The 27,621-nt window shown below is 41.4% G+C and overlaps 3 protein-coding genes across 9 annotated transcripts; all 3 read right to left on the reverse strand.

The window, feature by feature from the left end:
• Positions 1-284: 284 nt before the first annotated feature.
• On the reverse strand, positions 285-9,108 carry LOC128765223 (E3 ubiquitin-protein ligase TRIM8-like). 5 transcript variants are annotated; one of them, XM_053875744.1, is made up of 8 exons: positions 8,865-9,108; positions 7,086-7,676; positions 3,390-3,485; positions 2,661-2,894; positions 1,516-1,547; positions 1,289-1,404; positions 976-1,066; positions 285-891 (listed from the first exon to the last, which is right to left on the reverse strand). In XM_053875744.1, exons 2-8 carry the CDS (start codon positions 7,653-7,655, stop codon positions 489-491), a joined length of 1,542 nt encoding a protein of 513 aa, XP_053731719.1. In that variant the 5' UTR covers positions 7,656-7,676; positions 8,865-9,108; the 3' UTR covers positions 285-488. The 5 variants fall into 5 exon arrangements, with proteins under 5 accessions (XP_053731719.1, XP_053731718.1, XP_053731717.1 ...); XM_053875743.1 differs by having other exon boundaries at positions 285-1,066; positions 8,910-9,108; XM_053875742.1 differs by having other exon boundaries at positions 285-1,066; positions 8,890-9,108.
• A 690-nt stretch (positions 9,109-9,798) lies between these two features.
• Positions 9,799-16,905, reverse strand: sufu (suppressor of fused homolog (Drosophila)). 3 transcript variants are annotated; one of them, XM_053875942.1, is made up of 12 exons: positions 16,775-16,905; positions 16,162-16,296; positions 15,784-15,920; positions 13,739-13,881; positions 13,543-13,628; positions 13,252-13,324; positions 12,933-13,089; positions 12,671-12,773; positions 12,399-12,533; positions 11,730-11,868; positions 11,258-11,326; positions 9,799-11,193 (listed from the first exon to the last, which is right to left on the reverse strand). In XM_053875942.1, exons 2-12 carry the CDS (start codon positions 16,260-16,262, stop codon positions 11,104-11,106), a joined length of 1,233 nt encoding a protein of 410 aa, XP_053731917.1. In that variant the 5' UTR covers positions 16,263-16,296; positions 16,775-16,905; the 3' UTR covers positions 9,799-11,103. The 3 variants fall into 3 exon arrangements, with proteins under 3 accessions (XP_053731917.1, XP_053731915.1, XP_053731914.1); XM_053875940.1 differs by having other exon boundaries at positions 12,933-13,086; positions 16,555-16,903; XM_053875939.1 differs by having other exon boundaries at positions 16,555-16,903.
• A 6,874-nt stretch (positions 16,906-23,779) lies between these two features.
• Positions 23,780-27,598, reverse strand: mettl18 (methyltransferase like 18). The gene is made up of 2 exons (XM_053875353.1): positions 27,427-27,598; positions 23,780-24,694 (listed from the first exon to the last, which is right to left on the reverse strand). The coding sequence occupies exons 1-2, from the start codon at positions 27,520-27,522 to the stop codon at positions 23,780-23,782; spliced, it is 1,011 nt and encodes a 336-aa protein (XP_053731328.1). The 5' UTR covers positions 27,523-27,598.
• Between the last annotated feature and the right edge of the window lie 23 nt (positions 27,599-27,621).

Raw genomic sequence — 27,621 nt, forward strand, 5'->3', positions numbered from 1 at the left:
ACAGGTGGAATGACCACATGAACCCCACTCAGCCAGAACCCTTGTAAGTACCACTGGTCTCAGACTGTAGCTCTACTCCGAGTGTGAGAGATGATGAAGCTAGCTAGCTCTCAAGTCATGTGATTCAGCTGAAGCTGGATTCAAATCTAAAGCAGCTCATTAATTTCCTTCAATCTGAGAGCTCTGTCAAGTGGAACACAGCCTCAAATGTTAGTTTCTGTGGATGCTTTAATTCCAATCAAACTGAATAATGAAATACCTTCTGAAGATAGCGACTTCCTGTGAGAAAATGTAAATGACAAACACAATAAAAGGCCACACATTTCTTTTATTTGCTCATCAACAAACGCTGTGCTGAAATGGTCCCTGCGCACTTTCAACCTTTAAAGTACTTGATTAGGCACGTTGACTCTCAAGAGCCGAACACAATTCAAATTCCCATGAAAACCTGACAACATTGTGCAACCGTTTTTTTTCTAAGCGAAGAATCACTTGGACACATAATGTGGTGTTGATGGGTGGCTGTAAAGCCCAAAAAGGTCATGGTGCCGGTGAGTCCGGGAGACGTCTAGTAGTCCTGTCATGGGCAAATGCTGCAGAGTCTGGCTGGATGGTGACCCAAAAGCATCTCCTCTGAGGTACGACGAGTGGGCGGTGGAGTCCCGGGAGCAACAGAAGTTGTTCTGAGAGCGAATCACCAGTTTGCTTCTGTCAAACATCCCCGGTTGTGAGGCACCTCCATCTGTAATGTGCGAGACCACAGCACCAGAGTGGTGGCCAGAACTGGAGCTTGGACCTACACCGTGAGTGGAGGTGTTGAGGAAGTGACCGTGTCTGTTGTGATGGTCCTCCATTAGACCCCGGGAGGGGAACAGGGACGGACTCTGAAGCCTGCCATTGGACAGGAATGAGTTTTTGAAGAGCAGTGATGGTGAATCCCGGGAAGCGGAGCTTTCTATGTTACTCTCATCGTACCGCCTTTTGCTGTGTCCTGAAGTGGCCCCTGGTTGAACAGAGTTGCTTTGGGACTGGTCAACCTCCAGAATGGGCACCACTTGGATTGGCACTGCGAGAAGAAAAAAAAAATGTTTAATGACTTATTTTACAGTAAATAATTTAATATACACCTTTTGGTCTAAACTTAAGCTATAAGATGGTGTGTTATTTACAAAATTGCGACACTACTCTGAAAATTAAAACAAATATATGATGTTTGAACACATAAAATATAAGAGTTGTGTCTTTCATCTTTAATATAAAAGGGAATCTAGCAGTAGTTAATCCCTACCTTCCAGGATTTTTTTCAGATTATTCTCTTTGGCTGCGAGGTCAGAGAAAACATGGTGGTGGTTGAGTTTGCCAATAGTAAGTGGATGGAGAGTTTTACTGAGATGAGAGATGGTCCTGTAAATAAAAACAAGCACATTCAGACGTGCGCTGGGCCCTGGTTTACACACTCTCTTTGGCCTCCCACTTAAATTTGAACTGCTGACACTGATGAAAGGCGCAACTTACCTGTCTCTCAGCAGTTGATACGGTTTTGTGTTCTGAAATGTAAAAAGAACATTTAGGATTTTTTGAAGAATGGTTTTGTCCACTACTGACTTCATCCCTAGAACACCACACGATGCAATGCATTTCAGCAACAAAATCGTCATGTTAGAAGAGCGACAGGTCTATCATTATTTTATTTTTGAAGCATCCGTTATCCGTGCTTGTACATTTCTAAGTAAGAGACACGAGCAGGCTAATTTAATAAATATGTCGGTCATTTATTCGGGAGTATTTTAAGACAAATGTGTATTCTTAAAAGCTAATCTGCAAATCAGGTAACGTTCATGTAGAACAGGCTGCTAATGCTGCACTCAAGCTGTCATTTACCAGAAATATTTTTGTAAATTTTCCCCATTTTGAGGATGATGAACTTATGTCTGTCAACTTGTCCCGGCTCGTCGGCGCACCTGGAGCCAATCCCAGTTTCATTTGGCAAAAGGCGGGTTACACGGTTAAACTTGAATCCGGCAACACAAAAATGCATCGGGGGAAAGTGCGAGACAAATTTCAACTTAAAAAAAAATAGAGCCTAAATTTCATCAGTCTTTTTAGACGAAATGACACATGACTTGTGATAAATGAGATATTGTCGAACTTAGAGTTGACTCAATATGAAACTAACAAAAGTCTTACATTTTTAAACGATCCTGTTGGTCATGATTTATGATCAATATTTTCCCTTTTTTTTATAAAATATATGCATTCAGCCTTTAATTACAAGACAACTGTTATGGTATTCTGTATGTCATGGTAACTGTACGTCTAGTAGCTTTCAGAAGTAAGACCGAATTCAAAGATAAAAAGTTGTAAATTCTTCACTACAGCGAGTCTGCACGCCTCTGAGCTCCAGAGAAACTAGCAGCAGTGTTTTTACTCTCAATGCATTACTGAGAACAGCGGCCACTCATATAATACTTAACTTAAATCACATATTTAGTTTATTATATTTGTCTTTCTACATATACTATAACACAAAAGTACACACTTGCAACACTTTAACTTAAATACTCCTGATGACACAAACATAGCAAAAACAAGCACTTTATCTCACCAACCAGACAGCATACATGAGCAAACTCCAGAGGGAGAACATGTGACACAGCTACCTTCATCATGTTGATGCTGTAGGCTCTCTGTGCAAACGTTTGCAATGAGCTCCGCAGTTTGTTGGCCTCCTGCCGCTGCTTGTTGAGCTGCAAGGCCTGCTGGGAGTTCTTCCTGACATATTTGTGGAAGGACCTCTCCAGCACATTCAGGGTGTCAGTCTGGCTCGTCTCCAGAAGCGCATGCATCTTCTGGTACTGGTCTCTCAAACACTCCTTCAGCTCCGACACGGCATCCTGTCGTGAACCAGAACGTTATACTATCAAATCAACATGACAAATTCATATCATTGTTTCTGTTATCTAAGGTTTAAACTTGTTTTTTTTGTGGTGTTTACATACCACTTATGTCAAATGTGAGGCCTGTGGTCCACATGAGGTCTGGAATATAATTATATATGGCCCACAACTCTAATGCACTGCAACGGTTGAAGTCATAATAGTGAGTTTTATAGCTTTAAATCAATTGTGCATCATTCAATCTGTCTGGACTGCTATTTTTGTTTTGACTCCCTCAGTAATTTGACAATAGAGGATAAAATTTCAAGCAATAAAATATGACACATCCTGTTAATTCAGTCACATATAGTGATGAACTAGATGCTTCCTGTCTTCCGGGCTAATCACAAAAGGCAGTACCTTTTGAGTGATTGTCCTCAGAAGCGCCAGCGCTCCGGCACAATCCTAGCGGGGAAACGTGTATTGATATTTTGATTTTGCGTGGCACTGTACCTTCATCACTGTCCTGTCAGACTCCAGCTTAGTAATCTGCTCATCAATGTTTTGCACACGACCCTCCAGTTTGTTTTGCTGCCTCATTAGCATGGTCTGCGGAGAGATGACAAACAGGAGGTGGATTCAGCTCACAAACCTCTGCAGGAAAGACTGAAAAAGGAGATAAGAAGTTGAAGAGCTGCGACCTCAGAGCTGACATTCATTCATGAGCCACTGGAAAAAAAGGGGTAGACAACAGCTGGCAGAGACAACTGCGTGCATTTAGGTATTAGCTCTGTCGTACAACCATCACACAGATCCATTTGAACCCGTCTGGGTTCATCGCTGTCTGGGACTAGTCGATTTTCTGCAAGGAAAGTCAAAGGCCAGGGAAAGAGCTGGAAAACATAATCCGTCTCCGTTTACAGCTGGCGATGGAAATCAATCTGCAGTCACAGGCTGATAGATAAGGAGGGAAAAGGGAAACGGTTGAATCTTCCCACAAAACCTTCTTCAGAGACAGCTTTTTTTTTTTTTTTGCCAAGCAACATCCTTTACTCAGGCCTGACAGACTGTCATGTCTGTGTGTGCATAACACCAGGGTCTCCATTCCCCCAATGACAAGAAAGAAAGGAAAATTCCTCAGCCAAGAACTTGGTGAATGAAAGCACGAAGCAAGAGGAAGCAAAAGAAACAAGCTCTCAAGCATTGGACGAGCGATAGAGAGAAAAGGGACATTCCTGTGTTCTCCAGCGAGCCAGTTTGACAGTATCACAGCAACAGACTACTTCAGCTGCTCACAACAGTCAAACAACAACTGACTGACCACTAGACTACACTTGTGTCCAACGCTGGCAGTGAAACCCTCCACCAACAGTTCATTTCAACGCGTTGCCACGTCCTTTCTACCAGCTCAACTATGAAGCCACAACCACTGCTTATAGACTAGGACACAAATAATATGATCCATTAGTAAACTTGAACTGGATAAGTAGCGAGGGCTCCAGAGAGAGAGCCAGGCGGCTACATGTACATTTGTACTGAAATAACAACATGGGAGCATGAAAACAGGCCTGAGCAACTCTCTGAACCCCTATTGAATAGCATGTACTGTACATTACTACCTCTGCCGGAATTGGTTTGAAGGAATTGTCATTCACTCGAATGGCCTGCACCATGAAAGCAAAATTGATCATCACAATTAATTTGATAAATATTGTAATAATGGTTACTAATCAGGATTATTTTAGGAAAATCTGTCTGTTTTGTTGAAAGTTTTACTTAAAAAGTCCACTTTCAGCAAAAAAATGAAGCTTTGAATAAGAATAAATGATGATAATTATTAAAAAAAATAAGATCACAGTGTAGGATTCACTTATGGAATAAATATGCAGTCATGAAGCACAACTCAATGAAAACTATGACATCATACAGAAAACAACACTGTTGAAATGTCCTGTATTTCTGACAGCAGAAGTACTCGCCAGCCAAGATTTTATGAATTTTTTCTTCGGTACTGCTCATTGTACCAGCACCTACCCTGCGACTGGACTGGGGGCGGGTCACTTGTCAATGATTGATGGGTCTCGGTCCAACGCCGCAGAGCCTTTTTGTTTTGTTTAATGTGAAACCTCAGCAAACTGTGTGGTCGTACAGATCAGCAGTGCGAGAGTAGGTCTGAGATTCACTTAGGCTGCACGAATTTGGTCGCCGTCCTGTAAATGTTTACATTGCAGACGATCCCCAGCAAGACTCACATTTCAAATGTGATTCATTGTGTAGCGCAACACAAGTTTGATATGAGGCACACACAGAGAGATTTCATTTGTGTTTACTCGTAATAATAACTTCACAAAAGTGTTCATTTCCTATTCCAACTGTCTGACAATAACTTGTGTGTTTAATTGCCGGCTCACTTCGATGTCAGGATGTTATTTTGTCACCCGGATGTGACACCAGTTCTACGAGTCGATACAAGCCCTCTTACTGGTTGACAGATTAAAAATATGTACCATCATTTCAGTTTAGACCAGATTAACGCAAAGCATAAAATGTAATTGTCAGTCTCCAAAAAAGGACTGTAAGTCTTATGTCTAAGGTATTGGAAATTGTTATATCTGCAGCCCAATAAGACTCTGCTTTTACATGCTTTTTTTGAATCCCTTCTTTTTCTCCTATGACCAAACAATTCTTGCAATATTATGCTATTGATTTGACTTTCTCTTTGTTTTTATAAAGTTGTTCGAATTGTGCTCCTTAGTGGATGTCTGCACTGTCTTGGTGCTTTTGTAGTTTAATATGAGATGACTGTCTTACTTTGGAAATTCTTCGTCACTAAACCAAGTGGTCGGCCTTGAAGGCTTAAGATCCCCTCTTCTGCTGATGTGAGTGAACAAGAGTGAGCGAAAGTCTAGCTTTACCAAGATTAAATTCAGCAATGGTCACTGTCCTATTTAGGCATCCAGAGACCCGCCGTTGCCAGGAAGCTCATGTTTAAATGAGGAGCCTCAGGCGCATCGAACAGAGAGCCTCTTTCACAATCACCGGACAACTATTCCCCACGTCTGATGTCAGTGGCCTGCCCTCGGCATTCTGACGGACTGACACCAGGAAGTGCAATAGCCTCCCTGAGTGACGGTTTCCTGCTGCGAAACACTAAGGTGAGGCTTTGTGTGGGAGTGCGCCTCCTCCTACAGAGTCTCTAGAAACGCATTATCGTTATATTACCTTTCCGCTGTCTTGTGTTCAAACTAGCAAGCGAGTCAGCAAGAGATTACGGTAAACGTCCCCTTGGAGAGTTTTAAAGCTAAAGATACAAACGTAGCTATCCTGTTTACGCGCACCAAAAGCAACAAGAGATACGCCAAGGGGCAGCTGAAATACTTATTTGATAACAGAACTGCCTCCGAGGAAATCATGAGAAAACATTCTGGCTTTTGAAGCCAAGAAACAGACGTCAACATTTAAACACTCCCCCCGTCCATGTGAGAAGAACCAGAATGTGACTCCAGGAGTTTTCACATACGGTGGTGAAACTCCAGAAACATGTTGGGTGTGTTCAGAGCAGCTGTGGAAAAGGGCTGAACTGACATCTTTTGTCCCAATAATAGCACTGGACCAAAGCAAGGCCTCTAGATTTAGACTTGTGTGATTCTCACACCGGAAGGAAATGTGTCTGTGACTATCCCAGATGGAATGAGAAACACATCCTCAAGACAGCAGATGCTCAAGCTCAGCTGATTCTCGCAGTGTTCTCCCCTCATCTGACAGGAAATGAGGACGAAACAACAAATGATACCTTTGCCAGGTATCAGCGCCCACTGAATTTCTGAGTGTGAAGTGGCTAAGATGTGGATCAGTACTTCCAAGTCTGTACAAAGAGCTTGGCAGGGAGCAGATGCAAAATCCGGTCTCATTCCACCCTCAATCCCTTCTGAAAGTGTGCTCAAACCTTCATGAGACACTTCCCTTCAGGTTATAGTTGTTCATCCATCCGTCACACAACCCTCAGGTTCATCAACCATCAGGCTACAGGCCCCAGATGCCACTCACGTACGGTATATACTAGCACATCTCAGATTTCCAAGCCATTTCCGTAACCATTGCTCGAATTTGCCTTGAACCCTCAGTGAGCAAGCCTGGTCAGAGATCAGCGCCCCAAAGCGGTGAAACTCTTGTGTGAATGTGGAAGCTAGGAGAGTGTCAGAGCGTTACCTTGATGTTCACATGTTGTGTGTCCACGTCGCAGACCGTGTGGCCTCTCTTTGTACAGCTGGAGATGCAGCAGTAGAAACACAAAGCCACCTGCTCCTCTGTGCAGTGGAATAACCTGTATTGCTCATGGGTGGGGCAGGTCCACGCACTCAGCTCCTCTGCGTCCACCAGCAGGTGTCCCGGAGCTGTAGATGGCAGCTGCAGGTGTGTTTGGATGTGCGTCTGGCAACACGGCTCCTTGCAGCGTAAGCAGACCTTCCTGACCGGCAGTGGAGGTCCTCGTCTGCAGAGCACGCAGTGCAAGAGAGTTGGGGCTTTGTCGGTGTTTAGCGCGTTGAACCTGTTCGCTATGTTGGCTAGTTTAAAGTTCTTCTCCAGGGTGGGCTTCTGGTCGTAGTCATGGTTACACTCGGGACAGCGAACGGCCGTCTCTTCTTTGGCCCAGGCCTCGGAGATGCAGCTCGTGCAGAAGTTGTGTTTGCACGGCAGCTGGACAGGCTCGGCAAAAACATTCAGGCAGATCGGACAGAGAAGCTCCTCCTCCAAACCAAGCTTCCAACTGGCCTCCATTACTCCAGGTGGATCCAGACTCTGGAATAAGAGCAGAAGAATCTATTTAGGATGACAAAAGACTGTTGACAGCCAACAGGAGCTAGAGTTAAAAATATGTAATAAAACTTGACAAAATGGCTGAATTTTAAAGAAACAGAGAAACATATTTAAGTTGCAGCAAGTTACTTTGAATGACACGTGGTTCAGTTCAGTGAAGCCAAATTGTTTCGGGAGAGATTTCATTAAATTTCATAAATGAGATGAGAAAAATCCCAATACGGAATCATATCAACTAAATGTACACTGGACAATTTTACAAAAGAAGATTTGATTGATACAATTAAAAACAACAACAAAATTTAAAATGATTTAGGGCCATATTTCAAATTCAATAGGTCATGCACGCGTGCACATACTTTACACACGCTCACAAATCAGTTTCACTTTTTGTTTTTCTTTAAATTTGAGCTCAAGAGGTTCCAGATGGTCGGGTTTTGGTGGTTGTCCAGTGGGTAGAGCTCAGTCTAGCAGTGGTTCACAAAGGTAGCACAGAGGGGCCGCAAGGTATAGAGACAAACAAACTTACATAAGATAAGTTCAAAGAAGCCGTTATCTCTCGTAGCCAATCGTAACCAAAATTAAACCATGAATCAGACTCGGGTCATTACATTCGGAAACAATGACTAATTTGATGATGTCACCAACTTATCCATCAATGAGTCATCAGGTCTGCACCTTTTCAGTCTTAATGTCAACCTGTAATTTCAATTTACACTGGGTGGAAACAACAAAAAAGCTTTGGCAGACAGCCACAGGTCAACAAAACACCACCTTTTTGAGCCCCTATATTAGTAGGTTGTTATTTTTGAGGTTAGTGACTTGGCTCAACTATAAACAAAGCACAGAGGCGGAACTGTTTATTAGCTGTTCTGCAGATCTGCACCACATAATTCTGATGTGATTTTTGGAGTAGTGTCCGGTTCCAGCAAGGCTACATAGCTTGTCACAGATGAATTGGAGCAGTATTCGGTTTCTTTTTTAATGAAAGTGAAGCCTGAAGCGGGTAGACGACTTTAAAAGCGCTATACTCCACATTTAAGGTGCATTTTGGATTATGTTGCGGTCATACCAAGCGAAACTTGAACAGACCCAAGTATTTTGATTCTAAATGAAAACCCCGCAGTGAATAAATCCTCACGTGTCTACATAAGTGAGAAGCGAGCACACCAACTATTTATTCTCCATGTCGTACGTCGCTGGGTTCTGGTGCACCTTCCGCCGCCGGGAAAGCTTCGAGTCCGGTCCCGAGACGAGCTCCGGATCACGTCGTTCGATTCCCGCAGCCGCCGTCAGATCGGTCTCGGTAAGTTGTCAGGCTTCACGGCCGCTCTCCGCGGAACTCTCCAACTCATGACTTGGTTAATGGAGGCAGGCTGGAGGAAGCGCAGTGCTCCCACTCCGCCTGATAACGTGACCCGTCAGAGTGGATACACACCGGGAGGGAGGGGACGAGAGAGGGGCGGGGCGTACATCCTGGACGTCATGACGTCAAGCATAAACATCAACATGTTCCCCTTTCTTACTTTAAAAAGCCCTGCTTGGCATTTTATGCTCATTTAACGTTGCAGAATATTTCATTTTTGACAGTTTCACAAACGTGACATACACGTCACAGATAATAGATAACAACATAAACGGAACCATAACAGAAAGGTGCAAAGCTTGCGACCATTTAAAAGAAACTGGTCTGTTATCTTAGGGTCAGTTAGTATTATCTAAATCGAAAGTGTCCAGTCTTCCCTGTCTTGCAAGCTACTTTTATCGCCCCACTGCACACAAATCAAAGGCTTTTATTGAATATCTTATGCAAGTTTGTGGCTGGATGGTGAACAGGAGGAGCGAGTCATCTATTTTTCATCTAATGGGAAGCCAGTGGAGTTGCTGCAGGATAGGGTGCGGTGATAGAAGGAGGTGGTTCTGGTGATGATGCAGACAACATCGTGACGGACAAGTAGGAGCTTGTGAATGGAGAAGGTTGTGATAATCAATGCAGGAAAGGGACAAGACTGTGGACAGTGAAGGAGGGGCGCTGACTCTTTCGGCACTCAGTGTAATGTTGACGGAGAAATGAAATGACAGGGGGGGAAACAGATCACATTTTTGTGATTAGGAAAGCACTGCTAACATTAATTTCCCAGCTTTATTAGTGTAAATATCTACACTCTTTAATGCACTTAGGTTACAATCAACTTCAGAAAACAAGAACACGTAATGTTATCAACATTTAAACTGTCACTCTGAATAAAGAATGAGTAAAAAAAAAAATCAGGCGAAGGAATACGTATTGAATTTGGTTTACACTGGAATGCTTTTACAGTAACAATGAGAAGCCACTGAACTCAGCAGCACTGATACACTGTGGTGACTGACCCATCCAGCAGCACCAAAAAGTAACAGCAGAAAAGATTCAAGGCACGGAGGAGGGCTTTTGCAATGGTTAGGGAAGGTACTGGTCGGGCTGTTTCAGACATTTCTTACCTTCTGAGAGTTTTGTTTATAGAGTTTAAAACTTGAACAACTAGATGCATATCAAGAGGAATACTGTAAATTGCTCTCCTGCTACACCCTTTGCAACAGTAACAGCAAGATTGTTGAGACACTTCAAGGTGAATAAATTAATGATGTTAATCATTTACTTTAGGCACAGATTGAGCTTCAGTGATGAATTTTCTCCATGATACGGTGTGGTTGTGGACCAAAGTAAATTGTTGATCTAAGTGTCTTCAGGAGAGGTTGTGAGCAGAGCTGCTTCTTGGTGTAGCTAGTAATGATGCCACATAATAGCCCTCATTTGGGGGTTTTCCATTTCTAACTGGCTTGACACAAGGCTCGATAGACGTTACATCTACACTCTGGCTTTGGAATGCTGAAGGGAAGGAGATTAGAAGTTGTACTATTCAATGATCAGGCTGTGAATGGATGGCTAACCACGGTAATGTCGCAGAAGAAACTACTGTAATGGTTTATGTAGATACAGTTTTCACCGAAAAACTTTGGCATCACCTAATTAAAAATGTCCAGCATCTGGTCACATCATATACATTATGACTGCACTCACTAGAGTTGAACATTTGACCCTTCTCTGGAGCCGACATGCTCTTCTATATCAATGGCTTACTTTAAACACGAGCAGAAAGGCTGTTGAAATGATAAAATCCTGTTTCTCTTGGGAGAAATATGTTGCTGCTTATAGTGTTGGAAGAGGTCAACCATGCAGACCGGCAGGTTTGAGGGGGAGTTGACCTTTTGGAGGCTTCTGTGAAATGTTGTAAACAGTGAGGGCAGTCTGAGAATGCAGTAACAGTTTTTAGTTGGTCTCGTATCGCAGCTCAGGGTCACTGCGTGTCCACGTCGACCGCTTCAACTGTACGCTCAGCTGCTTAGTGTTTTCCTTCTCCGAGACGTCTCATTGTAGCGGGTTATCAAACACAGAGTCTGGTAGGACTGAGATCTTCAGCTTCTTCTCAGGCCAACTGTACTCCTTTGGTAACTTTGTCTGTGAAGTCAGATATGAAGAGGTTGGCCAAAATGAAAGAAAAGATGAAGCCAGATTCACTAACCTCCTCATGGGTGTTGAGCTCCTGTATATCTCCGAGCATCTGCTCCACAAACTCTTCAGTCAACAATATCTAGACATAAGACATAAAGATATTAGTCGTTTCTACCTTTGCATCATCGTATTCCACTCACAGTCAGTGGAGCCTGGAGAAACAACCAAATACAATTGACACAATGCTCCAGTCGAAGAGCAGGATGACACTAAGAAAATCACTCCAGAACAGTATTTACTTCAAAGCCCACATTAGGAACTGCAGAACGGTCTAAATTTATGTTGTGAGCTAGTTAAAGAAAACTAGTGAAAGGTATATTTAAAAGCTTTCTGCAGTCACACACCAGTGCTGTTAGGAATTAGATCCAGTAACCTCATCAGCAAGATGTCTTCAGATTCCAAATGCTCCGATTATAGGAATCAAATTTGGGACTGGACTGTAACTGTGTGGAAGTGCGAGCAGCATGAGAAGGAGCCCTTACCTGCAGCCAGGGGCCGTGGGCTGCATACGGATGCTCTTCAGTAGCAAACGCTCCCTCAACTCCCGTCGACACAAATGTAATGGCCGTGTCACCATGGATACTCTTGAAAGTAAAGTGTCTTCCGTGAAGCAAACGCCCTCTGTCCGAAAATAGACAATATATGTTTTAATCACTAAACAAACGTGTGTTCCACTTCTGCCCAGTCGGTTTTGTGTTTGTGTTTCATGGATGAACTCGAGTTCATGCTGCTGCATGTAGTCTGGTTTTAAACAGTTTTTTTTTTTTACATTTGACAAGGCGCATCACAGTTATGCAGCGGTTAATATGATTAACCTCAAGTCAGCGTCTCATAACTGAACCTTTGACTCCTTTCCCTTACTCCCCAGTCTCAGCACGTCTCAGCCCTGATCACACAAAGGTCCCTCTGTAATCTGAACCTCATCGTATCCTTAGCAGAGATATGGTTGTATCACCACAGTGTTTAATCATCATCATCCGATCAGGCATGGGTAGACACACGACGTTGCCAGGGACATTAGCAAACACTTTCTCACATTGTCTTCATGATGACTCAGATTAGTTTTACAGTAAGAACCAATGGACAAGCAGAGCTTGAACTCGACATTAAAAAGTGACAGTCAAGTTTCAAGATATCCTGTGGCCAGGCACCTTAGGCAGAGGGGAAGCAGAGTGCCAGACTCCTGGTTAAACTTGAGGTGAACACTCTCCAACTGTCGGGTCCGGACCAGCTCATGTGGAACGATGGCCGCTGAACTCTCGCTCTCCAGACTGTCCTTCCTACTTCTGAGGGAAAGAGAAAGGAGGCAGTGCTTTTACATTTAAAATAGGAAGTGAGATGAATGTGCAATGAGTTTAGCCTATAACCATGGATGAGTGCAGACTGTGTCATGTGCATGCATGAGTGTGAGAGGAGAACTAACTGAGGTCTATCATGACTCGATCGCTGACTGTTGATCGGGGGCAGCGCCGCCTTGCTATTGAATTCCAGTCCTTTTCTCAAAGTCTCTCTGATCTGCTCCGTATCTGTCAAGACAGAAGAGCCAACATTATCATCCTGAATAACCCTTGGATCAACAAGGAACAAGTCTATATTCCTTTATACCTTTATAAGTGTTGTTACCTTGTGTGTATTTGGTTTGCGTTAAAACCTAAATGGGATTGTAATTCCCTGACTTGGCTCACCTTTATCCGACAGTCGCCGCTGCTGTGATCCAATACAGATGGATCGACTGTCCTCCTCGTCCTCTGGTGGCCGGCTCAAATCGTCCCACACACACTTAGCACTAACACCGCTCAGGTTCGAGCCCTCCGTCTCAATACCCTGGTCCACTCGCTCCTGCTTAGAAGAGCAATTCAGATACGCAAACGTTAACACGAGATCACAGTGCGGAGACGCAATTGAGCTCTTGCAGTTGGGATACATGACCACAGAGGCTGCTTTTTGGGTGCATGTGCTGAAGAAACAAGACAAGAAACCCTTCAGGACTTAATAAAACCTTACTTGTAAATGGGGATCAATGTCGAAAATAGTCTCTCCTCTCCTCATGTCGGTGATCAGCCAGGGCCCACCGGCTCTGTTCACAGGACAATCATCAACATTAGTCACAGGACTGCATTTGCCCAAGCTAAACACAGAGTTAATACATGAGCGGGTAAATATGCTCAGAAGGACATGCTTCACAGGACCTCTGTACATCATGGCGGTCAGTTTCATGAAGCAGTTAATGGTTCATCTTTAGCGATTTGCAGAAGCGATGCCAGTTTGTGATCATGTGGCTTCAGCTGTACTTACACACTGACCCCACGCATCAAGTCCAAAATGCCTTGGCCGTTCCACTGCTGAGCTGCCTGGAGCTCCTCTGTACACACACCGACGATCTGCCGAGACAATAGGAGTCAGTGGGAGGCATATATTTACAGGTGACTGCAAATGGTCTTTGAAATAGAGTCAAATTCAATCACAAGTGAATCAGAAGTTTTCATCTTACCTGCAGGAAGCTCACAGAGCCAAAGGGGGTTTGAATGGGCAACATTTGTGGATCTTCTGTTAGCAACATGTGCTGGATTCTTGACTCGCTGTTATCAAGAGGGCAGTGCCATGATACGTGGTCACCACTACAAAATGTGTTTTCTGAAAAGACAAATCAGCAATCTGCATTTGTTACAGAACAAGCCACCAGTGTGATGCCTTTCTAACAAGGACACAATAAAAGCAGAGTATGACCTGCATGCAGAGATTTAAACAGAAACATTGCACAATATAAAACCACAATTCAATTAGCGCGCCGCCTCAACTTGGGCGGTAGCAGGCGAGGCACCCTGTCCAAAATATGCCGCATTGAGGACGTTGATGGTCCGGAATCAGCAGTCATTCTGTTCAAGGGCCAAGCCCACCCACAGATATAAATTGATTCCAGCTGGAGTGAACAAAGAGATGGCTGGTGGAGATGTGGGGGTCTGAAGGAGAGCAGTCACCCCTCAACAATTGTCGGTAGTTACAGTGAATATACGCCCCTCAACTGAATTAAAGACAAAATAATGATCCAGCAATATGATACAATATAGTTTTAAATGCAGTCACTGACTGTAGGTAACCTGAATTACAATCCATCAGATATTCCGCAGACAACATCCATAACACTCTATAAGTTTAGTTAAATACAAAATAGAAAAACTCAAAATGCAAGATTGTCCTTTTTTATGTGAACGGAGACGCAACACAAGCGGTACGCAAAGTGTTGGGTTGTTGAAATAATCAGAAGTGTGTTTACATTCGAGATTGTACAAACAGTGACAGAGCTTAAGCTTGTTTAAAAACACAGCAAGGGTGAAAACAGTGAAATCACAGAGCATGACAGAACCGTTCCCCAAAGAAAAAGAAAGTTGCATTCTCTCAGTGAATAAAAAGCTGAAGACATCAGCTTTGCCCCAGGATGAAAAATACTGCCAATATATTTCAGTGAACTCAATAGAGTTAGATTGACGTCAAGTGGTTACGCATGGTACTAATCAAACATTTGAATAGTTGAGGTTTGAGAGGGCTCATGGCTCACTGTCACATGTAAGGCTATATTTTAGCATGACATCTAGCATCTGTTATAAAAGAGGGCCATCTGATGAATATGCATGAGGTGTTTCAACTATGTGTGAATACTGTCACCGTGTGAAGCTGACAAGGTTTTATGACTCATTACTGAATCTACTGAATGGCTATTGCCATCAAGATGGGCCGTGGGAAAGCTACAAGGCAATATAGGCAGATCAAAAACACAACTGGTGCTTGCTTTTTCGTGACTTTGGCAACAAAGAACTTAAATACAGTTAACAGAATACTTCTGGATTGGTATGACAAAATCTTATTCAGAATACAACTAAGGTGAGAACCAAACAAAAAGAAAAGGTTGAAACAAAAGATGTGGATAATAAAGTACATGTATAACAAAAAAACAAAGAACAATTTATGTCACTGTTTATTGAAAAAGAAACCTGCCAAACCTTTTTTTAGTCGTTGTGTCTCACAGATAAAGGAATCCCTAAATTTAGTGTCTTAGTGTTTAGTTTTCCTAGGCAAACTGCTCAGTATGCACCAGTACATAATTTGAATGGCCCAAGACTCCCACAGTCTCGGTTACTAATATCATTATTGAGAGTTTCTTAGGTTTTAAAAAAGTATGTGCTATTAAAGTGAAACTCATATACATGAATGTAAACGCTTACGGAAACTGCTCCCCCACAGAGAGAAGTGAAGGCGATTGTGTGTATGGACGCATTTTTTTGTATGGTGGTGCTCGAATATATTTATGCTGCGCCTTTCTCTAATAACGTGTACAATGCTATCAATATCAATTTCTGATATTCTAATCATGAAAATGTCATGATGTACTTCACTCTATGCGTAATGAATCCACAGTATATAATATACAGGTTTCACTGTCTGAAATATGTCTATACAGTGAAGCCCCTCTAATGACCACGTTGGAGTTAGATAAATATTTGACCTCGCAGACAGAATTGTAACTTAAATTAACTTTACCTGACTGGAATACATATCGCGCCAAGCCTTGCATGAGTTCCGCCGGCCAAGTCGGTGGTGCTGTTTCTCCCACCTCCCTTTTGAGTCGGAATGTGAGCTCAAAGCCGAAACCGCTGGGCTTGTCTCCCCCTGTGAATCTGACACACACACACAGTGAGATTGTATAAACACCAGCTGTGCTCTCATTTCTTTACATATGCATGAGTAGAAGGAAAGTTGCACTTCAGAGCCCAAACAACAGCATGGTGCAAAGTAGCAGGGGACTCATTAGGTGGCCAACATGTAAAGAAGGGGTTTCCAGTGACCTGTAGTTACAGAAGTGGCTGTGCTAATATGCTTGAATTGCTGCACTAATGACGACAAAACCAAGGCGCTTACTCATGAACTCTGTTGTCACCATAGAGGTCACTCAGGCCAAAGCTCACATAGTGCCAATGTTCCTGGATGTCCTGAGCTGGAGAGCCAGCGTTCCTATACATGCTGATGTAGTCGAGGGGGTCTGGACCACCTAACCTGGAGGACACAACAAGACACTTAATAAAGCCATACTCTTAACGTTTGATCATAGATCTGCAAGATTAACAACTGACATATCAACAAAACACACATGCAGTTGGTTGTTTTCTCATAAGACTCTTTCAGTTTTATGTAACTACTGCATTATTACATCGAAGTTATCGCTGCTAGCTGAGTAGCTAGCTTTGTTTACAAGAGTGAGACTTTTAAATCGTAGAGGAAAATAGTAAAGTGAAGGGGGGGGGAAATGAGTACCAGTATTTCACAATAGCCGTAACTTGAAGCGGGTTGGCCTGGTCCGGGTAGAGTCGCCGGCATTCCCCGTAGATCGCCTGTAGTCCGGGGGGAAACAGCGACACTAGCCCGTGGGCTTGAGCACCGCTGTTAGGCCGTGCCTCATCCATGCCACAGCCTCGAACTACTGCACGCGTTGCTGTCAGAGAGAGACGCAAAAACCTTCCTTTATCCAACTCACTCAGAGAATTAGAGTAGAACTCGGCGCAAACATTTCCCCGAACGGCGCTGTTTAAAGGGTAAAGCGTGTTAAATCCGGACGCTAGCCCGCACGGAGCAGGAAGCCAGCCTGTTGCACAGCCGCTACAAAAAACACCTCTCCGATTGGTCACAGTGACTGATGACGCACTTGACTGGCATTTCACACGAGCCAATGAGGTCGTTCAGTTGACTCTCGAAGCACATCAACAAGAAGCACATTTTGGATCCAAACTTCAGAAACCATGGCATATGTTGAAATATCGGTATCATTACACTCTTAATAACCATTCCATTATCACACTTGCGAGTCTTTTGGCATTTTGAAGACTTTTAATATTTTTTAAACACCAGCACCGCATCGAACCAACCACATAGGTATTTATGTATTTTAAAATCATTTTAACAACGTTACTTATTCATTTTACGATGTGTCTTGTTCTGTTCCTGGGATTTACTGCTGTTGACTATGACCTTGGCTAGACTTATGAGCTTAAAGCCCAGATCACTGGTGAAGTTGCTTTATTGCATTTTCAGTTATATATTACATGAATGTAACAGAAAACCTTAAAATAGCGTCCAGCCCATTTTAATTTTGGAGTGTCATACTTCAACTTTTCAGAATGAAGAACACATTTGGCTCATTGGAAGAGCACAGTTTCTTCTGCTCATAAATCCTAAGGACTACTACAATGACACCTACATTCTGGATTCTATGATGTAAAATCAGATCATTTACAAACAAGAAATATTCATTTATGACTCATGTCTGTGCTTATGTATCGAAACCTACAGTTGATCAGAATGAATATCTTCTTTTGAGGCATATATACAGTATCTGTTTTGAGCCCAGACATTTGTTGATTGAAAATATTGCTGCTTGCTTATTTTAAAAATATCTCCCTTGTGTGTTGTGTAGCGTGAATGCACTATTGTATTTCACATCAACCATTTTTTGCTGAATTTTATTATATTAATGTCTCCCTTGTAATGTGCTGTTATCACACATATAAGTCATTATAATGCATTTATGGGTGTTGGAAGGTAACATTCTGAATGCTAATAATCATATATGACTACTTTTTTACGTTTTATGGCTGGTGTATTAAATGCATTCATTATGTTTTAAGTAAAGAGACAACTTATTTTTGCTGAAAAACCCTGACTTGTTGGAAGAAGACTGTTTTGAAAAGAAGTAGAGACTTGAGACTTGAAACTTGTACGGTGTGGTTCAAGTTAGGGCTCTCTGTGTAAAGAGTGATATATAGATTCAGTTGTGTTGTCCAAAACACTTTTGGCGTGGATTTTTAAATCAGAATGAATAGACGGTGCTACGTTATTATGTTTGATCACTGACCTTCATGATGTCTTATATAATTTGAGGTGGGACTCAAAACAAATCTTATTAACCAGAGTTTTATCCCAGTTAATCACATTTCAATTGAGTTTAATATTTGACACTAGACTGATCAAAATGAAATGGAATCTGTACACATTAGCCAAACATCGGGGTGGAACGGCTCCATTGAACTCTTTGCTGCATGAAGTGCACAACACATGATTTTTGTTCTTCCAGAAGTTTTTGAAAACTTCAGTTTGCGGCCATCAGCACAATCTCATTTACTCTCCTTCATCATGGATGTTTGGGTTATGATATCATATCATATAATGCGATGTACCTGGAATTGATGCTCTGAAAAATGTTCCCTGAGAAGAAAACTGTATTAATATATGTGATTTGTGTCAATTATGTTCCTTACTCTAGTCAATTAATATAAGCATTAAGTCACATCCCCAATTCTAATGTCTTATGAATGCAACAGTGCATTACAGAAGAGCCTGTAAGGTAGGGATTTTTTAAACAGATTTTTTTTTTATTTTGCATCAAATCCAAGTTGGACTTTTACAATTGTTGTTAAGAAAAAATAAATAAAAATGTTCCCTTCTCTGACTCCGGAAGCCATTTCTCTCCGATCTATTTTTCTTTAACCCCCTCACATGTCTTTCAGTGACAGACAGAGCATCTGCGGCTTCAAAGTCAAGCATGAAGGTCCTCGAGAATATTGAATATGCTCATATTTAAAAACATGAACTCTTGAAGTTAAACAATTGCTTCATAAATTCATCTTGACGACAAAACAGCGAACCTGTTTTAACAAATTACCTAATCAATAAATAGCTTTTTTGACATTACATCTGTATTCGATGGATATTGTGACTTCACACTACATTCTTGAGTGTGTGACCCTATTTCCTGTTGTGATTCAGAATTCTAGAGAAGTGCAATGCTGATGATGATTCATGTTTCATGAGAACAAACGAACGTGGCTCTGAATTCACAGTTTTGCCTCCGAAGACTCTTGTGGATTCATAATTTCCTTATGTTGATACCGTCACGCGTTGCTTCACAGGCATCCAAATCGAGGAGTATATACCACTTTAAAGACTCAAAATGTGTGGATTGTCAAGTAAATTTTTTGTCGTAACTTTGGCTTCCATTGAGATTTCTGTGTGCCAATGTGAATCTGCAATTTAAAACGGCGCAATTCTTTTTCAGCAGTGTCTCCTTCATGCAATTTTTCATTTATTCACTCTGTTTTATGGTTTCTCCCTTATTAATTTGAGCATTTGTGACCCCTTCTAAAACCCGGAAGCTTCGTGAGAAGGACAACAAAAGAAGAGTGAAATCCATTGTTTTTATTTTGAGTGAAAACACCATTTTATCTACAGTACATTACACCAAACATCCTTCTTTATCAGAGATGACTCACGAGTACTCTCCCAGAAGAACTGAGCCCATAGATGAAACCCAGTCACCGCCATCTATGGAATTCAGTTCTCATGGTAAAGCACTCCCAGTATCTTAAAAATGTGATGTTAATCCCCAATGCAAACGCTACACAAACTATCAGATGAGATTGGGTTGGTTCTCATTCACTCAAATAACCTGATATCCAGAACTGAACTGGTCTTCTGTTCAGAAACGTCTCACCTTTCACACCAAATAAAAGTCAGTCATTTCCTTATTTAACTTTCTGATCTCATCGTGTCCTTTCCCCGTTGTTGTTTCACTTTAAAGAATGACCGTTTGCGCTGCGTGGAGGTTTGAATTTTTCTAACGGCCCAAATCTAACATCAAAACCGAGGTCCACTTGACCTAGTTATGATCGTCCAAGAGCTCAGTAGCTCATTGTAGACCAAAAAGAGCAAGCAACTGCGTGAGAGCAGAAAAAACGTCTATTTAAGAAGTACCACTTATTCTCAGAATCAAACTTTGTAAAAGTGATTGTGTACATCCATCTCCAAACTTGAGTCTTCCAGAACGTGCTTCACAGACGAAAGTTTGCTGGGCTGATGCAAGCCGTGATGGCGCTCTGGTCCAGGCATGAAGTGACTCATCAGTTATAACCACACTCTCCCATGATGAGATCGAAGGGACAGTGCGATCAGCGAGTGCCATTGAACACTCCACAGTTCAGCGTTAACCCAAAACATGTCCAGCTGGGTCGAGAAAAAAGGGAAGAACAAGGTCAGTTGGGGACGGTCGCACGGGATCATCGTTATCAGTGTTGATTCAGTGGAATTTAACAGTGGTTCTAAGATAAACCAGTGAGATACCCTGAACTGTCTGAGGAAGGCCACACCTGTGTACATTCAGGAAGCTCCTGCTTACTGTCAGTTGGACCAGGAAACAAATTCACAGACACGTGAGTGAACATAAATCTCAAGTAACTCAGTAGCTCAGTAACTGTTAAGATTAAGACCTTCTCTCTCTGCTCGCAAAGCTGTCCCATTTGATGTTAATGTGTATCTTTTAAATCAATTTTTGTTGAAAACAACTCCAGTAAACTACTTACCTCATCTGGAGCTCCTGTCTGCTGTCAAAAATGAACTTGTACAGAATTAAACAGCTGCCTAAACACACAGTCAGCAGCTCTTTCTGTCCTGCACGTCCCGAAGAAGAGCGCGGCTGTGTTGGACATTCAAGGGGAAAACCTTAAATACATCTTTCACATCATTCATTGGCTGCCCTCCCCTCCTCCGTGTTATGCATTCCCTCCCTCTGTACGGTAAGCCAGACTGTCACTTCCCAGTAAGAAGGAAATAGTGGGAGTGGTCAGCACGCCCCCTCAGTGTGAATCAACACATGATAGTTTCTGAGGAAAACCATCTGACTGGTGTTCCCATAAAGCCAGCGCGGGACAGGCTGCATACAGTAGAATCCAGGAATTCCCCCACAGACCTTCCTCTTCTGTTGAGATCACGACAAAGCAAACAGATGTCTCAGATAAATGAGAGAGTGGGATTCATGTTGAGGTCGTGTGAATCTATAAGGGTTGAACAACCCAATGGTGCATGGACGTATTGGGTAACAGGAAACTGTACTCATGTCGGGGGCGGTTGGAGGTGCTGTCATGCCTGAACTGGTGACCCATGATTCCAGAAAAAGCGATTCTGATTATCAGGGAAACGTTCATGTGAGCTCACCAGGCAAAGTTTCGGTGGAAAAAAAGTGTTCAACATGACACATTTAGAGCAAAGGTGAAAGAAGAATTTCATTCATTGGTTATCTGGGGTCAGGAAGGACTAACCCTCACCCTGAACTGGGTCCAAATTATGCATCATAATAACACCCCGGTTGGTATGTTAGGAATCTGACATAATATTCAAAATGTGCTCTAAAAGACAGAACAAAATAAACCATGAATATATTTTATGACTAGTCACTACTCAGTAATCTCCTGTCGCATCAGCTCATGGCTTTCATTTCCTCATACCCTGAACTCCCCAACGTATTCAACTGTCAGAACTAGTCTAAACTTGAAACTTCCTCAAAAAAAAAATGTATCGAAAGGGGTTTCCACAGTGTCCCTACCTCAGAAACGTTTCCTTTTCACCGTCTGATTTATAGCTCGGTTGGATCAGTGTGTCGCCTATTCTAACTAACCTTTGCAAGCCTATCTGAGTATAACCACGCCATTAACACTATCAGCAGCAGAAGGGCCCCACACACTCCCACCATTGATGTGCAGTGACTCTAGAATCCACTTTCAAACTACATCCTTGGGCTGGTGGGATAAGTTGCAATTGACATTTTGCGCCAGACTTCAGAAACAAACCTGGCTTTCATGCTGCTGTTTGAACACGGGGGAAATCACTAGCAAAGGTCACTGAGCCCATTTCCTTTCTTTCCTCCACATGCATCTAAAGACCTGTAACAGCACCTTTCAACTTCTTTTCCCTCACGAGTGGACGTGTTCACATGTCAGTGTAGGACGTGACCAAAGAGCGACTGGAGGATGACACAGCGCTTTATTTACAATGTCACCATTAAGAATTCAGTTTCATCTTCCACTATGTTTAAACCTCTTAATTCTTAACCGCATACATGGGAGGCGCCACACGTTTTTCACCCCAAAGCTTGTCGTTTGTTCTTTACTCCGTGCTATCGTGAAAAAATGTGATCATATTTAGGAAATAAGAGATAAATAACAATGGATAAATAATACATTTACACACATTATATATAAAACTGTCAAAATATGAATGTCTTTGTTCTATATTTAAGATTTTTTCTATGACCAACCGACATAAATAAAATAATAATACATTTGGGATGGATGGCATTTGACCTTTCTGAATTTCTTCAACCTCTGGATCGCAGAATGAAGGTTAAATAAAGAAAATCAAACTTCTTCCTTACTTTTAATGGCCAAAGCAAACACTATAAATTGATAGGATTCATATGAAGCAACTGTATTTTAGTTGAGATGTTGAAGCTGATTTTCATTTTTCTCTTTTGATGTCGTGGATGGCGCCTGTCTCGGCTGCTTTGGGTGAGAGGCGGGGCCACACTGGACATGTCATGAGTAGGTCACAGAGTGCGTATAGGAAGACGGTTGCTAACACCCACGGCCATTTCTTGAGTCATCAGTTAACCACCATAAGTCAGACTGCTGCAGCTGCAAAATCAAATTCAACCTGAGGGTTTGAAGCGAACCTGGATCCTTTCTGTAGTGACCAGGCCTGTGTTTGTGGCCGTGTTTTAGAATGGATAAAAATTGCATATGGTTGTGTGTACTGAAGTGACAGCAGTGTTTGGGCGATTATTAGTACATTCACACGACATCCTAATATATTTACAAAGCTTTAGAGAAGATGTTACGAAAGTTCATAAGCATGTACGATCATTGATGTAACCTAATCTAGTTATAAAGACCAAAGAACCCTGAACCATAACATAACAGCAGCCTAACCACACTGTATAATGTAAGTGCAAATAACACCACATTTTCAAATAGAACATAATACTTCAGAATACTTTTAGTATTGTGCAGCATAATAGATTATAAACCTTGTTCAAGGTTGGCATAAATTGTTCTAAGAATTTAAAACATCGTCTATAAATCCTTATAAATGGATTATGTTTTATGGATGTATGGGATGTAATAATAATTTATCATGGATGAGACCTTTATATGAAATGTAACCAATGTTTTTTTGTCAATTGTGAAATATTAAAAAAACAAAACTTGAAACAGATCATTTGTAAAGCCTATATTGAAAAGAAAAAGACAAACTTTCTTTAATAATGTTTTTAACACAAAAATGAAGTTCAAGCTTCACATTAAATTATATGTCAAATATTTCTTTTAATTATTTTTAATGTGATGTTTAATTTCTCTATAATTATGAAATTTAGGAATGACCTGAAGAAAAAGACAGTTAAAAAAAAAAAAGATTAAGTTTCAAGGACCACCCCCCCATGTTTGACTCACTTAGCATCAGAGCTGTCCAGTCTGGGACACGATGCTGATGACAACAAATATGACAGAATGTCGACGCCCTTGCCAAGTAAAGCAGGGAAACTACCTTCAATGATGCCATCTCAGATCCAAACCAGTGACTAGAAAAAGGAAGAACCGACAGTCACTTTGAGTACTTCAAATTGAAGCAGACAATATTTATTTTTTTATTTTTTTTTATTTTACTTTTTAAAACGCAGCACTACAACATGTCTTTGCAGTCCTTCTTCACCGTCCCACAGGTGATCGACAGAGAAAACCCCCTTCTCCTCCACAAACACCTTAAAAAGGTGCAGCCCACCCCCAACTCCAAAGTAGTGGGACTTGGTGGCCAGGTAGATGACTCCCTCAGAAGCAAGCAGTTTTTGCAGAATCATGTGAAGTGCCGGGTAGTAGTCGGTGTTGTAGATGGTCTCTGAGGTGAAGATGATGTTGTATTGTGGTGATGGGTCTTTCTCCAGAACTAAGGGTAGAAACGTCTCCCAGTCCCCGGAGAAGAAGTGACACTTGCTCAGCAGCGGGTGTTGAGACGGATCTAATGCTTTTCTTTTAGTCTCCGGTTCAGTTTTGGATGGAGAACCTCTCCCCTTAGCTCCACTCTCATCTTCACTGTCTTCATCATCATCATCATCATCATCGTGGCAGTTCAGAATAACATTAGGCATAGTGAGCTGTTCAATCACAGTACTGTTGTAGTCCTGGAAGTCCACCCGCTTGGCTCCCCGCTTCAGAGATAATATCCCCAACAGCCCCGCACCACAGCCTAAATCCAAAACAGTCTTCCCCCCAAAGGTCTCTCCATCTCGCTCCATCACTTCCAAGAGGTCATAAGTGCACTCCCACACCTTCAGCCCGCCCTCGTACACGCCGGAGATGAGATCAGACCTCTGCTCAGCGCTGCGGGTCAGGATCTTCTCTTCATCCTCCCGCTCAGAGACAGTTTTCTCAAAAACCGTCTCATTGAGAAAGTGAAGAGGAGGCAAGGCTCCGATTGTGACTGTTTCACAGACAACATCTGTGAGGAGGAGCTGTGGGTCAGAGGGGAGGGGGTGCTCTTTCGCCTCCTTTACAAACACTGCTTGTTTCTTCTCAACTCTCTGCAAGTGTAAAGACAAAGCAGGTTAGGGCAAATGTTAAAATGTTACAATCGCCACATATTTTCATATACTTCCTGGTGGCAAGGGTTTCAACAGACAGCAAACGCAGGGAAGAACTCAACAATACACAGGAACTTAGTCATGGAGCCTATCGATATCAATAGCTGGAAATGTGTGGCAAACCTGGCCTAAAAAATAAATTCGAAACTCAAAGTCAAAAGTTTCCAAAACTCTGCTGTCATTCAGCCCGAAGTTCACTACTCACAAAATGATTTATTCTGCATCATATACTATACAAATCCCCTTAAAAGCAATAAATACTTTGAGTATATTCTCTTTTTTGGATAATTACAATTGAATTATTTGATTTAAAACATGAATACATTTACAGGACGGCACACAATAATACGACAATATTTAACAGAACAGGTTTTCAGTAAAAACTGAAGGCGCTCTTCCTGTAATCGGCACTAGACGACCGTGACCATATGAGCCGATGATTACAAATCAGCCCTATGAAGCAACAAATACAGCTCTGGTTTCTCATCATTGGTGTCGGGAACAGATGTGGGAGTCATCCTGACGCAATAATCCAGAACTTTGCATTTAGGAGAACCTAAAAAGGAGTCAATATTTAGACAGCAAATATTCTAGATAAAAATGAAACACATTTAGTGAAGAATTATTAAGAATACATGTCAGAAAATATAAAATACATTTGATTTGATAGTTGTCAAATCAAAACGAGAAATATTAACCGATGACTTCATACCAAAAAACTCACGAGGAAACAACCAATCCACTCCAGTTTTAATGTTAACAGTTTTCATATCTAAAACCAATCCTACTTCCAAGTTAAAAAACAATCTCGGTCACTGAGGTTAGTGGACCTGAATAGAGTAAACACAGAAACTATTTCAAGAATCTTGATGTAACATTGCTCACCCAAAAAGGAGCCTGGACATAAATATGAGTCATAACCAAAAATCAATATTAGTCCAGTCTTAACTTTGAACTCCAGTTGCTACTGTGATCTGTGCAATTCAGTGATTTTTAAACAATTAAACAATAAGAAAACATGTTTTAAATAAAGTATGGCTATGTGTAATGAATGAACATGGATTATGTAGTAAACAACATGTTTTACATTTTAGATTCTTCAAGCCGTCCTTTGCTTTGATTACTGCATTGAACACTCGCGGCACATACGTGGTGAGTTTACAACAGTCACTTACATTACATCATTACAAAGCCAAGGGTGTGCGGCGTGGTCAGCAAAGCAAACGGTGGCTACTCTTGAGTCATCTAAAATATAAAACACAACAAGTGTTTTTCTTTTTAAACATTTTTGTTTGCTACATAATCCCATATATCCTTCTTTATCCTTCTTTGATACCATCAGTATGTAACTACAATGTAGAGAGTAGTAAAAAAAAAAAAACAATGAATGAGAAGATTCTAACTTTTGACTGGTGAAGGTTTACATTATGTTTACGAGACACAACTTTACAATTTTATATCAAAAACGTGACATTTAAATACTATTTTAAATAAAAAGTAGTGCTGTCAGTCGATTAAAAAAATGTAATTAATTAATCACATTTTTATGTCATATCTGCTTAAGGTCTCCTGATAAAGAATTTGAGTTCTAAGATATTAAAAAATTGTAGTGCATGACTAATCAATTGAATACAGTAAGAAGAGAAGATTTGAAATCCAATTTTTTGTGGGTGAACTGTGCTTCATAAATGAAATCCAAAAGTAAAGGTCAAGCACATCTGCAAGCCACTTAGGCCAGCTGCACTATTCAAAAATGTCAAACAAATACAACAATACAGTTAAATAAATAAAATAAAGCTGTTTTCAAAAATGTAATACAAATACAGTGATTCAGTTAAATAAATAAAATTCTGAAATAAAATAAGGCTGTCTCAAATAGGCACTAAAGCTCAATATAGCAATTAAAAAAATGAATAATAGAAATATAACACGCCTCTAAATGAGGCAAAATGAAGAACCGTTGATACTCATAATTAATTTTGTGTTACATTTTTGAACGCGTCAAAATTGCGGCGTAATTAATTAATCGAATTAATGGGTTAAAATGACAGCACTAATAAAAAGCAGATGTTTTAGTGAAGCTGAAGTTGTATGTTGATCTACATCTGCTCTAACAGCTTTGTTAACAGTTAACTTACTTACTTACTTACAACAGTACCGTTCTGTTGTTTATTATTAGAAACGAGAAAAACAACCATGATCAGTACGATTGTAGTAAACATAGATGTGCTTCAAAAACGGTCATTAAGTATTGTTTAGGCAAATATATAATATAAAGAAGTCATAAATATTTTACAGTTTAAACTAACCCTAATTCTTTTACAAATAAAGTACATGCAGAAAGCTCCCTTGTGCTCATGTTTTCATGACTTTTACTCCCGCATATGAATGACGCCACAGCATCACTGAATATGCTCCTATTTTAGACTCTCAGGAGCTTCTGCTGAGTCTTGCACTGGACGTCTTCCTTGCTAAATGCTGTCACCTAACTCCACCAGTGGCGGCCACTCACTCACTCACTCACTGAACACGGCGGTGAGAGTTGGAGCGTTTTTCACAAGAGTGCTGTAACTCACTTGTATCATTTGGCGCATTTGCAACGTGTGTGGTATTACAACGCAAGAAAGCAGCTTGAAGAACAACAATCACAGTGAAAACCATACATTACTCACATGTTGACTGACAGCGTCCTCCTTTCCGTCTTTCGGTTCCGTTTGAAAGCCATTTGCACTTTCTGTCTGCAAGTCGAAATTGAAACAAAATGACATAATTGAGGTTCACAAACGATCAACGAGTAACGGTGAAGTAAACTCGTATTTTGTTACTGAAGGCACATGGTGAGCCAACGCGACAGCAGCTTGACGTCA

This window comes from Synchiropus splendidus, chromosome 9, assembly GCF_027744825.2.
Source record: "Synchiropus splendidus isolate RoL2022-P1 chromosome 9, RoL_Sspl_1.0, whole genome shotgun sequence".
In the NCBI taxonomy this organism is placed as follows: Eukaryota; Metazoa; Chordata; class Actinopteri; order Syngnathiformes; family Callionymidae; genus Synchiropus; species Synchiropus splendidus.

Excerpts from the sequence above, each read along its gene's own strand:
- LOC128765223 (XM_053875743.1), bottom strand. The coding sequence starts at position 7,655 with ATGGAGGCCAGTTGGAAGCTTGGTTTGGAGGAGGAGCTTCTCTGTCCG. Across the intron at positions 2,895-3,389 it reads CTGACAGGACAGTGATGAAG|GATGCCGTGTCGGAGCTGAA; the intron begins GTACAGTGCCAC and ends GGTTCACGACAG. Across the intron at positions 1,548-2,660 it reads ACAGCATCAACATGATGAAG|AACACAAAACCGTATCAACT; the intron begins GTAGCTGTGTCA and ends TTTACATTTCAG.
- sufu (XM_053875939.1), bottom strand. The coding sequence starts at position 16,703 with ATGGATGAGGCACGGCCTAACAGCGGTGCTCAAGCCCACGGGCTAGTG. Across the intron at positions 13,090-13,251 it reads ACATTGATCCCCATTTACAA|CAGGAGCGAGTGGACCAGGG; the intron begins GTAAGGTTTTAT and ends TGCTCTTCTAAG. Across the intron at positions 12,534-12,670 it reads TCGAGTCATGATAGACCTCA|AAGTAGGAAGGACAGTCTGG; the intron begins GTTAGTTCTCCT and ends TCTTTCCCTCAG.
- mettl18 (XM_053875353.1), bottom strand. The coding sequence starts at position 27,522 with ATGTCATTTTGTTTCAATTTCGACTTGCAGACAGAAAGTGCAAATGGC. Across the intron at positions 24,695-27,426 it reads AGGACGCTGTCAGTCAACAT|AGAGTTGAGAAGAAACAAGC; the intron begins GTGAGTAATGTA and ends TTACACTTGCAG.